Consider the following 15050-nt stretch of genomic DNA (forward strand, 5'->3'; position numbering starts at 1 on the left):
CACAGTACCACAACAGGACTCCCTAATGAGACTAAAATGGTACCTTACTGAGAGAATTTCCCTGAAGCCATCCATTGATCACAGGAATGTTTAAACAAGCATTTTGTTTGAAATAAATCTGTGCATGTATGAACTAGAACCCTAATAGCAATACTTTTTTACTTATCCTCTCATACTGATAGGTAAAAAATGCAAATCATAAAAACAGTATGGCATCATCCTAATTGGGTTAAAAAAACCTAATTTGTCAATGCGGTATCAAAGGTGCAACATGAGGCTTTTAGCAGGTTATCTATCTCTGGGAAAGGAAGTGGCTGTAGTAGGTAAAGAAAAACAATAGCTTTTGTTTTCTCAAGTCAAGTGCTGTAGGCTTGTGCAGCATTTGTTTTCAAAATTTAAGTGCCTTTTTTTTTTTTTTTTTCATTAACTGATAAACATTTTAACTTTACAATTAACAGGTAAACACTAGCGGTGTATCAATTGGGCTACTGCCCAATGTCAAAACTGTCAGAAAACCTTGGGTTTTTATTTCCTCTCATCCCAACTTCCTTTGAGAAGGGCATGAGTTTAACTTCTTAATGTTTTTGGTTTTTCTCAGAAACCAGCATATTTTATAAAATCAATAGAAATATATACTAAGGACCCTTAAAAAGAGTTCTTTCTGATTTTTGTCTTCTCTGTCCTTTGAACATTGAAATCTCTTAGTTATCTGCCCTCAGGAAGAAGCAGTATCCGGCCTCTACTTTGATGGGAATTCCATTACTACAACTCTTCACAGGTTACAAGATGTGGTCTTTTAAAAAGCTATTTCCAGCTGAGTCCTTGCAACTCTTACTTATATTTGAGTCACATCCTTTGAAAATACAACCTCCAAATTTTGAAGACAGCCTGACTGACTGGGGGGTACCCAAGAATATCTAGGGTGTTACTGGACTCTGCCATTGCTGTCTTGGTTGTCTCTGGCAGGAGATGATGTTTGTGGTTTCCTCTCTGCTCTCTTTTCCCTCTTCTGTCCTTTATCCTCTCACCTCCTGGGCTCTTACAAGTCATCCCTTTCCCTCGCCCCACATAGATTAGGTTAGAAAGTATATATGTAAAGTCTGTCTTTATCTGTCTTGTTTTCTTTTTTTTGTCCTATGAGCGGTAATTAAACTGGGTACATACTGAAAAGAATTTGCTACAATCTGTCCAGATTAATGAAAGTGATGTTTCACTTTCTGCTGGTTCCAGTGAATTGTAAATTTTGATTTTTATCTATTTCTGAGCCAATGCTCAGTATGTAAGAGATTAATTGTAAATAGTCAAATGTTGAGTAGGGACTGCCATTTCCATGTCTGCCTCCTGCTTCTAAATTTACTTTTCTTCTAGAACTTAACCAGATTTTGACGGTTTATGAAGAGCTGGTTCTATAATTAGTACCATATTTGATGATAAACATATTTTGTAAAATGAGAATGGCCATCCTCGAATTCCTAGAGGGCAGATTCTGTGCCTGGTTCATTTTTATTCTCCTGGCTAGGCCTAGGAAGTGGCAGGTGCTGGGCAACTAGGTGCTTACTCAGTATTTGCAAAGGTTGCATTCATATTCTAAACTTTGTAGCAGATGTGTCTTGCAAGGAAGTAGTCACTGTGAACATGTAACTTTGTAATATAAATTTGCCTTTCCCAAAACAGAGTCTTGTTCACATATAAAAAAACTTTGTAACCAGTTGTCTGATTTCTGTAAATTCTTGAGTCCCCAATTGCAAAATCTATGCAGTTTAGGTATGTTAAGTGGAACACTCTATTCTTTTTCATTTTCACAAGTCAAATGGATATGAAATGTGGGTACTATCACATTTGTACTATAACTTTTAAACAACAAACATCTGTAATTAGATATTTTATTTGAAACCTACTACATGTTCTTATATTTTAAAAGAGATTATTTATTTGTGTGGTGCTGTGACTGCAAAGTTACCTTGAATTAACTGCAAGGTCGGTGGTTCAAGCTCACCAGCTGCTCCTCGGAAACCCTATACAGGGTCGCTATGGGTCGGAATCGACTTGACAGCACTTAACAACACAACAACATTCACAAAAGGAGACCTTGGGAAAAAAGGTCTTCTAATGTATTTCTGTATAGATAGGAAGAGCTACATATACAGTTTTTATAAAAGTAATTGTAACTCCTATGGTTCTTAACAAGGTTATGGTCTGGCTCTCAACTTTATAAAATATGATGATAAAAAGCAATTGCTAATTGATTATTATTCTGTTATTCAAAGATAACCTCTTTGTGTTGTTGTTGTTAAGGGCTCTCGAGTCAATTCCAACCCATAGTGACCCTATGGTTCAAATGGCTTTGCAGTCTGGCACATTAACTCACAGCGCTATACCAGAACTCCTTACTTCTTTGTGTTAGAAGCCTATAAAAATAACCAAAGACAACTTTTCATTATAATCTTAATATCCATAAAATCAGACTAGGAAATTATGAGAAACTGAATGGCCAAGAATCTTCAATTAATTAATTTTCCTCCTCTTTTCTTCATTTTTTTTTAGAACTGCCACTGGATGACCAGTATCCCCTGTAGTTGATAATGTTGGATACCAACTGTGCCACTTTCTTTGGTGTGCAGTTGTTACAAACAAATAGGATGAAAGTTCTTCAACTCCAGATTATCAAAATGGTACTTGGAAAACTGAAAACTATCTAAATGATTGTCTTTGGTTGGGCCGTGTTCTTAGCGAGCAGAAGCCTTGGCCAGGGTCTCCTGTGGACTCTTGGAGAGCACATAGCCCACTTCCTGGGGACGAGAGGCACCACGACCATGGGCAACTCTTGTATCTGCCGAGATGACAGTGGGGCAGACGACAGTGTTGACACCCAGCAGCAACAGTCTGAGAGCAATGTAGTGCCTGCTGCTGACACGAGGAGCCACCCCCGGGACCCTGTTCGGCCACCAAGGAGGGGTCGAGGACCACATGAGCCGAGGAGAAAGAAACAAAATGTAGATGGGCTGGTGCTAGACACACTGGCAGTAATACGGACTCTTGTAGATAAGTAAGTATCTGAGTAACCATCAGCTCCTATAGAAGGAAAGCGTCCTGCCAGGGACCGTGACTCTTGGACTCCTTTAATTCATGAGGATAGGTTTGCCATGCCTTTTATTCCTTCTGTGATGACAGAGCAAGTTACAGGTTTTCTGTTTTTACCTGCTAACATCCACTCCTCTATGGAAATGTCTAAACATTTCTGTAGCAGAAAATACTAATTAAAGCTAAAATCTTTGTTAGAGGATATGGTGAAAAACAAACAAAGCAAACAAAACTGGGCTGAGATTGTATTGTTGGCTAGCTACCCGGGAAATGGCGGTATGAAGACTCACTGTCATTGTGCTTGCATATTACTCCATTGAGCAGACATTCAAGATTGAATCGTTTAGTAAGAGTCGGGTGCACACAGCTTCTGTTGGCTACCTAAAGACACAGAACAAGGAGAGTTTCCATCACCCTCCTTTCTTTCTGGTGTCGCATCAGCACTGGACTGCGAACTACAAGGTCGGCAGTTGAAGCCCACCAGCTGCTCCTTGGAAACCCTATACTGGGTCGCTATGAGTTAGAACTGACTCGACGGCACTTAACAACAACAATAACCTTTCTCCCTATCCCTGGCCAGGCTCATTTACGTCGTTTGGAAAGCTTGTAAGTTGAGTCTTGAGGGAACACACCTGTACCTGTTTTGCTTTCCCTGCCTTGTCTAGCGCTTAAGTGCAAAATCCCAGCTTAAATAGCAGTGAAATTAAAGGGCATTGTTCAGGTTGGAAACCATAATGATGATAATTTAAGGTTATGTAGTTTAGTCGTTAGCAGCACAAGTTTTAAAACCATGATGGCCCTGCCCTTTACTGGCTACATGGCATTGGGCCAGTTACTTTTCTGAGCCTCAGATTCCTCATCTATAAAGTGAAATACTTGTCTTACATGGTTTGTCATGAGAGTAATGTATATAAAGCATTAGGACAATGCCTTACACATAACAGTCCTCTTCCAATTAATTAATATTCAGTTAACTAATTTTATTAATTGGAGCACCTTGAAAATGTTCTCATAACACACAGCAATTACAAACAACATTTACTCAGTTGTTGTTGGTAAGTGCCATCGAGTTGGTTCCAACCCATAGCGGCCCTATATAGGGTTTCTGAGGAGCAGCTGGGGAGCTTGAACCACCGACCTCACAGTTCAAACAGTCTTGCAGTCTGGTGCATTAACTCACAGCGCCACACCAGAACTCCGTTGTTGTTGTTGTTGTTAAGTGCCGTGGAGTCAATTCCAGCCCATAGCGACACTGTATAGGGTTTCCAAGGAGCAGCTGGTGAGCTTGAACCATCGACTTTGTAGTTCAAATGACTTTGCAATCTGGCGCATTAGCCCATAGCACCACACCAGGACTCCATTTATGTTGTTGTTATGTGCCATGGAGTCGGTTCCGACTCATAGTGACCCTGCACAGGGTTTCCGAGGATGCAGATCTTTATGGGAGCAGAAAGCCTCACCTATCTCCTGTGGAACAGCTGGTAGTTTCGAACTGCAGACCTTGCGGTTCATAGCCCGATTCATAACCACTGCGCTATCAGGACTCCATTATATGGTATTAAATAAGAAAGCCACTGCCATCGAATTGACTCTGACTCACAGTGACCCTGTTGGATAGAGTAGAACTGCTCCTTAGGAGTTCTGAGACTAAATCTTTTATAGGAGCAGACAGCCTCATCTTTCTCCCAAGGAGTGGCTGGTGGGTTTGAACAGCCAGGCTTGTGGTTGGCAACCCAGCACTTAGCCCACTGCACATCCAGGACTCCTTCAATAGCTGGTAAACCTACTGCATCTAGTCAATTCTGACTCATAATAACCCTATGTAGGGTTTTCAAGGCTGTAAATATTCACGGGAGCAGAGAGCCTCTTCTTCCACTCGCTGAGCAGCTAGTAGATTCGAATGGCTGATCTTGCTGTTATAACGTAGCCCATCATGGGCTCCTTTCAATAGATGGTAGTAACTTTACAAAATGTGTTTCCGGATTCTTTTTACTTCAGACCCTGCTAGTGAATTTAAGTATATATATAAAATACCTGAAAATCACATTTATGAAAATAAGTTTTGTTCAGTTGCTCAAAATTTATAGCATAAAGCAAGGTACACCTGTACACACATATTTGGTGTCTTTTTATCCCTTATCATTACTCAAAGAAATGAACTTGTCTTGCGTATATGCTGTGGAACATGCTTGGAATAGGTGGTTCCTTTACCTAGTCTCCATAACCAGTTCAGGAAGGCCTTTCTAAGTTTATTAAAATCTGCCTTTGAAGATGTTCTGGTATTCAAATTCTTTAAATTTAATGTGGAGTCGCTATAAGTCAGAATTGACTCAATCGCAGTGGGTTTGGTTTTACTGGGTATGTCATTAATATCCTCCAAACACAAGCAAGGGGCTAGAAACTAAACTGTTACATACTGAGTCTTAATGTAAGTATTTTTTTAAAAAAAGCAAACCATGTGGGCTATATTATACTCCACCATAAATACTGGATATTTTATTGGTCTTCAAGGAGAGTGATATTAAAACACACACACTATTTCCCATACTGCAAAATGATAATAAAATGTCCTTCCCACATAAGGAAGCAATACAGCAATATTCATTTGAGCCCATTGGAAAAACAGGTGCAGAGAAGACTTTGTTAGATTTCAAAAGAGAGTGATTAAGGAAGTGGAGGCAAGGTAGGAGCTTTATTTCCAGGCCTCTGTAAAGTACTACAAATTATAAAGTGAACTGATTGATAAAGCACATGGTTGACTTATGTGGTGTACATTTGAATAATAACAAGGTCACTTTTCCTTAAACCAGTTTTCACTAGAGATGTAACTCTTCTGAAAATAAAAAATAAAGCAGATGTGGAGCAAATGGGGAAAGGACATGTTAGAAAAGATAATGACAAAACAGACTTTAGAGATTTATAAACATGGAAATATAACTTGTTATTTAGAAGCTATTGAAGGAAAAGAATCTTATGAGTAGTAAATTTCATAAGGCTGTTAAAACCAAGTCTTCAAAATTGTTAGGGTAGAGGACATAGTAAGAATTATACCTATAAATGATTTGCAGATAAATGTGGTTATGGAATGATCTGTACTTACTGTCTTCTCTCTACTTGTTTACTTAAAAAGGGAGACATTGATTTGAGAAACGAGCAGTTTCTAATCCCATAGTGAGAGCAGGTGCTGTAGAAAAGAATTGTGTGCTGTTGATTTCTAATTTTCCATAATTTGTTTTGAAATAAATTACCTATTTACTGCATGCCTTTATATCGTGCATTCTTATTTATCCATCTACGCAAAGTTTTTTGTTCTGTTGTTGTCTATTTTTAATCATGTGTAAATTTTAATCAGTTGTGTAAATTTCTTAGCCATAAATGATATCTTTGAATATTGTTTTGCTGTGTTCTGAGTGAATTTCCCAGAACTCTCTTCCAATTCGTTCATGTTTCTCTTTAACTATGGCCCATCTGGAATTATACCATCTATTGAGGTTTTAATTCTTTCTCTTTTGACTCATATGTGTCTTTTAGTTTCTTAATTTCATATACTTCTTATTGTATTTTTTTATCTCTAGTATACAGAATCTTTTGTATAAAGTTAAGCCTCATTATTTATAGATCATATATTTGCAAATTCACGTACTTGCTAAAATTTATAACCCCAAAGTCAATAGTCACAGTGCTTTTACAGTCATTCAGATGTTTGCAGACAGTGAAAGTTATAAGTCATTCAACATAAACATTAAGGAGACCTAGTGGCACTGTGGGATAAGCATTGGACTGCTGACTGCAAGATCAGAGGTTGAAACCTACCAGCTTGCTCCATGGGAGAAAGATGAGGCTGTCTGCTTCCATAAATAAACATCTGTAGTCTCAGAAATTTTATAAATTAGTTGTAGGTTAATGTTCTGGACTGCAAAGTCGGTTTGAACTGCAAGGTCAGAAGTTAAAGCTCATCAGCCGTTCCTCGGAAACCCTATACAGGGTCACTATGGGTCAGAACCAACTCTATGACACTTAACAACAACAACGTGGCTTATAATCAATTCAATGGCAATCGATGGGCAGTAGGACTTGGTTTTGGTAACATACACATTCCCAGCTGAGATTGCGCAAAGTGATGCTCTCTGCCTTGCTTCCTTCCGTTCTTGGACAGTGAACAATGGTCTTTTCACAGTCGACTTACTGTCTCACTTGTTGAATTTTTGTGCCTTTTGTTGATGATTTCTCTGCTTAAAATGGCCCCTAAGCATCATGCTGTAGGTTAAGCACTGAACTTATCCTTAACTACAAGGTTAGTAATTTAGACCTACCACGTTTCTCAGAAACCCTATAGGGTCACTATGAGTCAGAATCAACTTGACAGCGCTTAGTAACAACAAGCATCCTACCAGAGTGTTGTCTAGTGTTAGGTGCAAGAAGGCTGTCATGTGCCTTACGGAGAAAGTATGTACGTCACATAGACTTCCTTTAAGGCACGAATTATAATGCTTTTAGCAGTGAATTCAGTGTTAACAAATCAATACATATTAAATGGTTTGGTGGTGGTGGTTTATGTGCCATGGAGTCAGTTCCAACTCATTGCGACCCTGCATAGGGTTTCTGAAGCTGTAAATCATTACGAGAGCAGAAAGCCTCAACTTTCTCCCATGGAACAGCTGGTAGCAACACCACTATATAGAACACAGCTACCATAAATGTTTACGATCCACTGTACATCTTTAAAATCACTAAGTAGCTATATCATGTGCAGGGTTTTGGTAGGGATTATATCCTCAGACTTTTCTTTGGAACTTTAATTTCCAGATTCCTGTTGATGGAAGTTTTTTCTCTCACTTAGACATATGCTCAAATTATTGCTCTCTGCCTTCTTCTTTCACACTCACTTTCGTCTCCCACCTTATGCACATCTCTTCTTATCTGTCACTTTTTTTGTTGTGTCCACCTGGTTCCCAGAGAGCCTCAGTCTGTGACCTGAACCTGAAGCTGATGGCTTTGGGTTCCCATCTCTGTGAGAAGCTCAAGTCCTACTGCATGGTTTTCTCTGCCTTTTTTTGTCACCCCAGACTTAACAGTTTATACCAGATCACAAACTGTAACTGCTGTATAATTTACAGTTTGATACCAGTTGTGACTCAGACTATCATTCTGAATATTTTCCTGCTCCTTTTACTGCTTGGGGAAAAGCCTGTCCAGCTTCACTTTTGACTCCTGGCCTGTCTCAAATGGTTTAATCCCCACTACCTTTAGGACATAGAACTCCCAGTTACCTCTGCCCATTCCCTGTCCCAAAGCCCAGTAGTTCTCTACAACTTTAGCTCCTGCCTTCCGCCAGAAACTCTTCCTTCATCTTTCTGTTCCACAGGTGAATTAATTTTTTGTTTGCGTATAGGTGTGTGTGTGTTCTTTAAGAACCTTTACATAGAATGCAGATTCTCCCATTTCTTATCGGTTGGTCGGACTTTGTCATATGGTATTATTTTTCCCTTTTTCTTCAATCCTATTCTGTTGACTACCTACTTCCAAATATCAGTAGGTAACCATTGTAGTGAATTTAAGGTTTGTTCTTCCAGTCTGCCTGCCATGTTTGTTTATACCTGGATAAGAAAAATAAGGACTCGTATGATGCTGTAGGTTCAGCACTGGGCTTCAAACCACAAGGTTGGCACTTCAAACCCACCACCTGCTCCTCAGAAACCCTATACAGGGTCACTATGGGTTAAAACCGACTCAATGGCCCTTAACAACACAACAGGAAGAATATATATAGTGTTTTGTGTGTGGTTTTGAAATTTTGCATAACTGATACAGTTATATATATATTTATGTATCTGTTTTGTGTTAGACTTCTCTCAGCATTATTTTTGACATGTGTATTATTGTGTATAAATTGGCAGCACTGCTTCTAGTGCTATAAGTGAATATACTGTATTTTAATACGTTTTCCTTTCATCTGTGATGGTCATTTAGGTAACAGCCAAAATTTTGTTCCTACAAATGACACTGTAGTGAACAGCATTATATATGTTTCTTTATGGACTTATGGGAAAGTTTCTCTGACATCAGTGGGTTTGTAGTTGTTGTTAAGTACCATCAAGTCAGTTCCAACTCTTAGCGACCCTGTATAGGGTTTCTAAAGAGTGGTTGATGAGTTTGAACCACCAACCTTGCAGGTCAAACCAACCTTGCAGTCCAGTGCATTAACACACCAGGACTCCTCAGTGAGTATGCACATACTTTAATTTTTCTATTCTTCATAATTAATGCCATTTTCTGTAGTGTTGTGAATCAGAATTGACTCAATGATGGTGGGCTTTGGGGATTTAAATACCATTTTAAAGCAGTGTCTAGAATATTCACTAGTTCCCCAGTTAGGTTTGGTTACATTGCTCTCTCACCCTCTTAATGAATTTTCAGCATGTCAGAATATTTTCCTGAAGAGTATTTAAAACTGAGAGTGTTTATGTAGACCCTTGCTTCCGTGTATCCTCAGTTAGGATTCTCTCTCTTCCTGGCATTTTTGTAGCGGAAATAAGAGGAAGATGCTGCTGACTCTCCTGTACTGTCGTATCTGGTAAAGCAGATGTAGGCGTACTCTCCAGTGTTAGCTGTGTACTTTGTCCTCAGGCCATATGCTGGTCTTTCCATGCTACCCACTAGCCTCTAGTGTATGGGCTGCCACAGACGGGCGCATTGGTGTGCATTTGCCCTTAATGGTGGTGGTTCTCCTTTGTCTCTTCCATCTCTTCCCCTAAATTCATTCATGTTCATTTCTACCCCCGCACTTCCAGTTAAGAATTTTATTTGGAATTTCCATTTATTATTTCCTCAAGTTTGATGCCTTGAATGTTTGTTTTCCAGTGATCAGGAACCTCCCTACTCAATGATTACATTGCACGAAATGGCAGAAACAGGTATTTTAAAAGTTTTAATACTTCCTTATGGATTCAGTGATTATAAAGAAATGCTGCCTCTTTTTCTTTTTCAGATAAAACATTTAACTCTTGAGAATTATGGTATTACTAGTTTCATACTTTGAAGTAGATGGTTTAGGCTAGAATATGTTCTTTTTAAATGGCTTTCTTGCCATCTTTCTCCCCATATGTTCTGCCCTTGAGTGTTCCTGGGAACCTAATTGGACTTTGAGGTCTTGGTGACCTTTCAGTCTCTCATTTTAAGTGAGACAGTTCAGACTAAGAGTTGTTTTTTTTTTCATCCAGGGGAACCACCTTTGTGTAGAGTTTATTCATGGAGCACCCTTTTTCATAGGCCCTTAACCTTGTAATTCCCAAAATGACTCAAAAGATGCCAGATGCATAGCACCCACAACCAAGAAAGAAGCTCTGGGTGTATGCAACTGTCCCTGTACAGGTGTAATACACATTGTATATTGCATACTAAATAGGCGAGAGGGTTTCACAAAGTTTGTGGGACAATGGAATGAAAAGATAATGGAATTTTTCCATGAACTTTTGGAAGCTTCTTCATATAGCTATGGCTCTCAGTGGTGTTTTTCTTTTACTAGAAATTATAAAAATGTTATTTTAACTTTTGGAATTGGCAAATCTTTGATCATAACTGTTCTAGAATAAGGGGGTTAAGTTTTTGTCCCTCAGTTCCCTAAACATCATTCTGCAGAGAGCCAACTGCTTTGTATATTCTTATGTAGTAAATAAGATGCTTAAAACTAGTTATAATTTGAGAACGAAGACCATAGCTTGAACTTTCTCGAGATAAAAATCACAAGAATCACCAGACTCCTGTAAATTAGGATTCATTGAGTCTACCATTTGTTGTTGTTGTTGTTGTTAAGTGCCGTGAGTCTACCATAATGAGTAGCAATTAGTGCTTCTGACCATGACAAATAATCGCTGCCAAAGAGCTACAGCAGGAGTCCTGGTTGCACGGAGGTTATGCACTCAGCTGCTAACCAAAAGGTGGGCAGTTCAAACCCACCAGCCACTCATGGGAGAGAGATGTAAATTTTGTAACAATTTACAGCCTTGGATACACCATGGAGCAGTGCTGCTTTGCCCTGTTGGGCCACCATGATTCCAAATGGACTCAATGGCAGTGAGTTGGTTTGAGGTTTTAATAGCTGCAGGGTGAAGGCCAAAAGCATTTGTATTCTAATGGCACATCATTTTTGCATGACTTTATACATTTTTGTAGACTTCAACTTATTTTTTTTTAAATAGTGGCTCTATCATATAATCTTCTTGATTTGCTTGTAGATGAAGGATGGTTGGATGTTGTGCAGTCTTTAATTAGAGTTATTCCATTGGAAGATCCATTGGGACCAGCTGTTATTACATTGTTACTAGATGAATGTCCATTGCCCACTAAAGTAAGTTACTACTGATCTTGTATGAAATTGTCATTTATGCTTAAGCCCAGGATGAATGGCCACAAACAAAATTTGATGTAATGCATTGTTATGCATTTGGAGTCTGCTTCATTCTGTATTGATTTTATTTTATAGATTTGGGTTTTATTACTAATAAAGTACTATATGCTTTTTCAATAAATTGCTACTATAAAGCTTTAGTTTGTTCTTTGTTGTTAAGTGCCATCAGGTCAATTCCAACTCAGCAACCCTGTATAGGGTTTCCAAGGAGCAACTAATCGATTTGAACCACCGACTTTACGGTTCAAGCTGACCTTGAGGTCCAGGGTTTATCTTACACCACCAAAGAAATATTAAAAAAATGAAAGTATGTATATGTGAAAAGCCACCTTTGTTCAGAAGCTAGAAGAGAATATTCAACTTCTGAGTTGATTTTTTTTATCTTTCTCTAAGCAATTTGCTCACAATAAAAGTTCTTTAAACTTTTTCTATTCAGAAGAAAAACTATATTTAATGTATTTTTAAGTCATATTCAATTGTATTAAAGATTAATTTAGCCCATATGTTATACTGAATCCTTTTTTATTTTTATAATTTGGATTCTGGCATCTTTCATTTGCCTGGTAAAGCCTCAAATATTTGGGGCCAGCATGGGACCTAGTCATTGATGAGTTGACTTTTGCCTTGGCTAATAAGTTTCTGCTTTAATTTTCTCCTAAAACTCTAGTAGGATTTCTTTGCTTGGTTAAATTTTTTTAGAAAGTAACTTGATTTCAATGTGGCAGTGTAGGATAAGCACTGGACCACATGGTCAGTTTGAACCACAAGAACCCTGGCTCAAACTTACCAGCCACTCCTCAGGACCTCTGTACAGGGTCACTATGAGTCAGAACGGGCTCAGTGGCACTTAACAGCAACACAAGGTGCAAACGTAAGAACATTTGTGAGGCTGGCACAGGACCAGGCAGTATTTTGTTCTATTGTGTGTAGTAGAAGCGAGTGGACAGCATCTAACAAAAACAGCAGGTCCTAATATTGTTAGTCATATTACATTGGCATTTGGGTACAGTTAGTTTGTTGAATGGTTTAATAATAGTACGTGTATTTGATAGAACTTGTACTTGGTACTTTTGTTCCCCTCTAAATTCTCTTTGTTTGTTGTTGAGACTACACATAACAAAACATGCACCAATTCAAAAGTTTCTAGAGGTACACTTTAGTGACTTTGAAAACATTCTTCAAGCTCTGCAGCCCTCTTTACCCTCCTTCGGTGAGCTGTTCTTCCCTCATCAAAATAAACTTGCTACCACCCTGAGGTTTCTATCTAATCTTTCAAGTTGCTGTTGTCAATTTGATCCCATTTAGATAGTTACAGCATAGTGGTTACGAATCAGGCTGCGAACCGTAAGGTCAGCAGTTCGAAACTACCAGCCGTTCCGTGAGAGAAAGATGAGGCTTTCTGCTCCCGTAAAGATTTATAGCCTCAGAAACCCTGTTACAGGGTCACTATGAGTCGGAACCGACTCCACGGCACATAACAACAACAACAACAAGATAGTTATTAAAAGAGCATAATGCTCAAGGCAGGCCTTTCAAAAAAAAACAAAATCACAAAACTTTTTATGAGTTGAGTGGTTCACAAATAGATCATCAATTTTACAGTCGACCAATCATATACTTAGCTTCATTTCAATGATTGCATTCCTTTCATATACCATTGGTTAACAGTATTTATCTCTAGTCACTTTAACTCATGCATTCCCCCTGGGTCTCCCACTACCTCAAGACGATGGACCTTTTTGGTAGTTAAGCTAAACTGTTGTTTGGTTTTAAGACTGGGGAATATTTTTGGTTTGGAGTTTAAAGATGATCTCAGAGCAATCGTTACAGAGATTCAGCCACTCTCCATGGCTCCAGAAAGTCTGCAAATTCTGTTCTGTTTTCTGCCTTTTGATCATGATTCTTCTGTGGAATCTTTAATCAAAATGTTCAGTAATGGCAGGCTGGCAACATCCAGTTCTTCTGGTTTCATGGGCAAAGGAAGCCGTTGTTTTCCAGAGGTAATTAGGCACACATTCCAATTAGTCATACACTCCTATCCCTGACTCTCCTTATCCCTCTCTTGCTTCAGGTGAATAGAGACCAAGTTGTGCCTTGGAATGGCCTCTTTTTATTTTAAGACTCCAGGCACTACACAATGAACCAGCAGTACTAAACGTATTATTAGGCCAATTAATTAAGCTATCCTGTGAAACCATGGCTCTGAACCTCCAAACCAAGAAACCAAATCCCATGAGGTTATTTAGCTACTCTTTTCTTTTTTTTGTCATTGTTGTGTAACTGCTACATTGTTAAATGAAATAGAATCTATCAATTCATGTGAGATAACTTTCAGTTTAATCAAATATTTCCCATCAACAGTAATATATTTGGGCACACTGCTACTATTGATGTATAATTATTCTGAGTTTGTTTAACACATGGTTACAACTTTTGTCTCAAAGAATTATCTTAGAATAAACCTGAGTGTATATATATCAAATCCACTTGTATATTCTCATTTTCAGGATGCACTCCAGAAATTGACTGAAATTCTCAATTTAAATGGAGAAGTAGCTTGCCAGGACTCAGGCCATCCTGCCAAGCACAGGAATACATCTGCAGTCCTGGGCTGCTTAGCTGAAAAGCTAGCAGGTAATGTTGGAAAACCCCACAAGGAAGATTTTGTTTGGTATTAAGTGGAAGATTGTATTTCAGGTCTATAATCAAATCTACTATACTTGAAAGAAGTGTCTTAAAATGCAATTGAGAGTCAAAAACTAACTGGAAAAAAGAATTACTCAGGATCACAGAGGTGAATACAATATAATTTAGCTTTGTGACTGGGGAAATTTTTTTAAAAAAAGGTTTTATCTGTTTTAAAAAATTAAGAACAAAAGGAAGAAGTCAATGTAACAAATAAAGGTAGATACACTTTATAAAGTTTAGCTAAATAATGAAGGGATACAAAGTAGAAGAGGAAAAAGAACTTTAGAACAGGTCTTGAGAAGCAGATATTTAACAGGTTTATGAATATTCCCCAATTTAGGAAAGGTAAAGGAGCTCTGGTAGCTTAGTGGTTACAAATCAGGCTGCGAACCACAAGGTCAGTAGTTCGAAACTACCAGCTGTTCGCGGGAGAAAGATGAGGCGTTCTGCTCCTGTAAAGATTTCCATCCTCGGAAACCCTGTACAGGGTTGCTATGAGTCGGAACCAACTCCACGGCACATAACAACAACAATAACAACACTAATCTGCAAGTGAGAAGCTCGGGTAGTGATAGCATTTTTAGTGGAAGAAACAACAAATTCGCAGTCAGAAGACTTGGGTGGTGAGGGTTCTGACTCTGCCCTGTGTTGTTTTGCAAGTGACCTTTGCACTGGGCGCAGTAGCACTATTTCCTTTTCAGAGAGTGAGTGTGTCTGAAAGTACTTTGTAAAAAGTATGGTTCTAAGTGAACACTGAGTGGCTACTAATTTGCTACCCCTGCTAGAGAGTAAGATCCCCCAAGAACTGATTGAACCTCAGCATAGTGATCCTGCTTGGTCACCTTAGAGCAGGTGGTGGGCTGGCAACGTCTTG

General features: G+C 38.7%; 1 protein-coding gene across 1 annotated transcript in view; it reads left to right on the plus strand.

The window, feature by feature from the left end:
- RSPRY1 (ring finger and SPRY domain containing 1) overlaps positions 1-15050 on the plus strand; it is an 86103-nt gene that overhangs the window by 20567 nt on the left and 50486 nt on the right. The window contains exons 2-5 of the mRNA XM_006863555.1: positions 2545-3046; positions 9943-9995; positions 11316-11428; positions 13996-14122. Coding sequence (XP_006863617.1) covers positions 2700-3046; positions 9943-9995; positions 11316-11428; positions 13996-14122 — 640 coding nt within the window. The 5' untranslated portion in view covers positions 2545-2699. The remainder of the gene's footprint in view (positions 1-2544; positions 3047-9942; positions 9996-11315; positions 11429-13995; positions 14123-15050) is intronic.

The sequence above is a fragment of the Chrysochloris asiatica genome, unplaced genomic scaffold (genome assembly GCF_000296735.1).
Source record: "Chrysochloris asiatica unplaced genomic scaffold, ChrAsi1.0 scaffold00055, whole genome shotgun sequence".
NCBI classification, from domain to species: Eukaryota; Metazoa; Chordata; class Mammalia; order Afrosoricida; family Chrysochloridae; genus Chrysochloris; species Chrysochloris asiatica.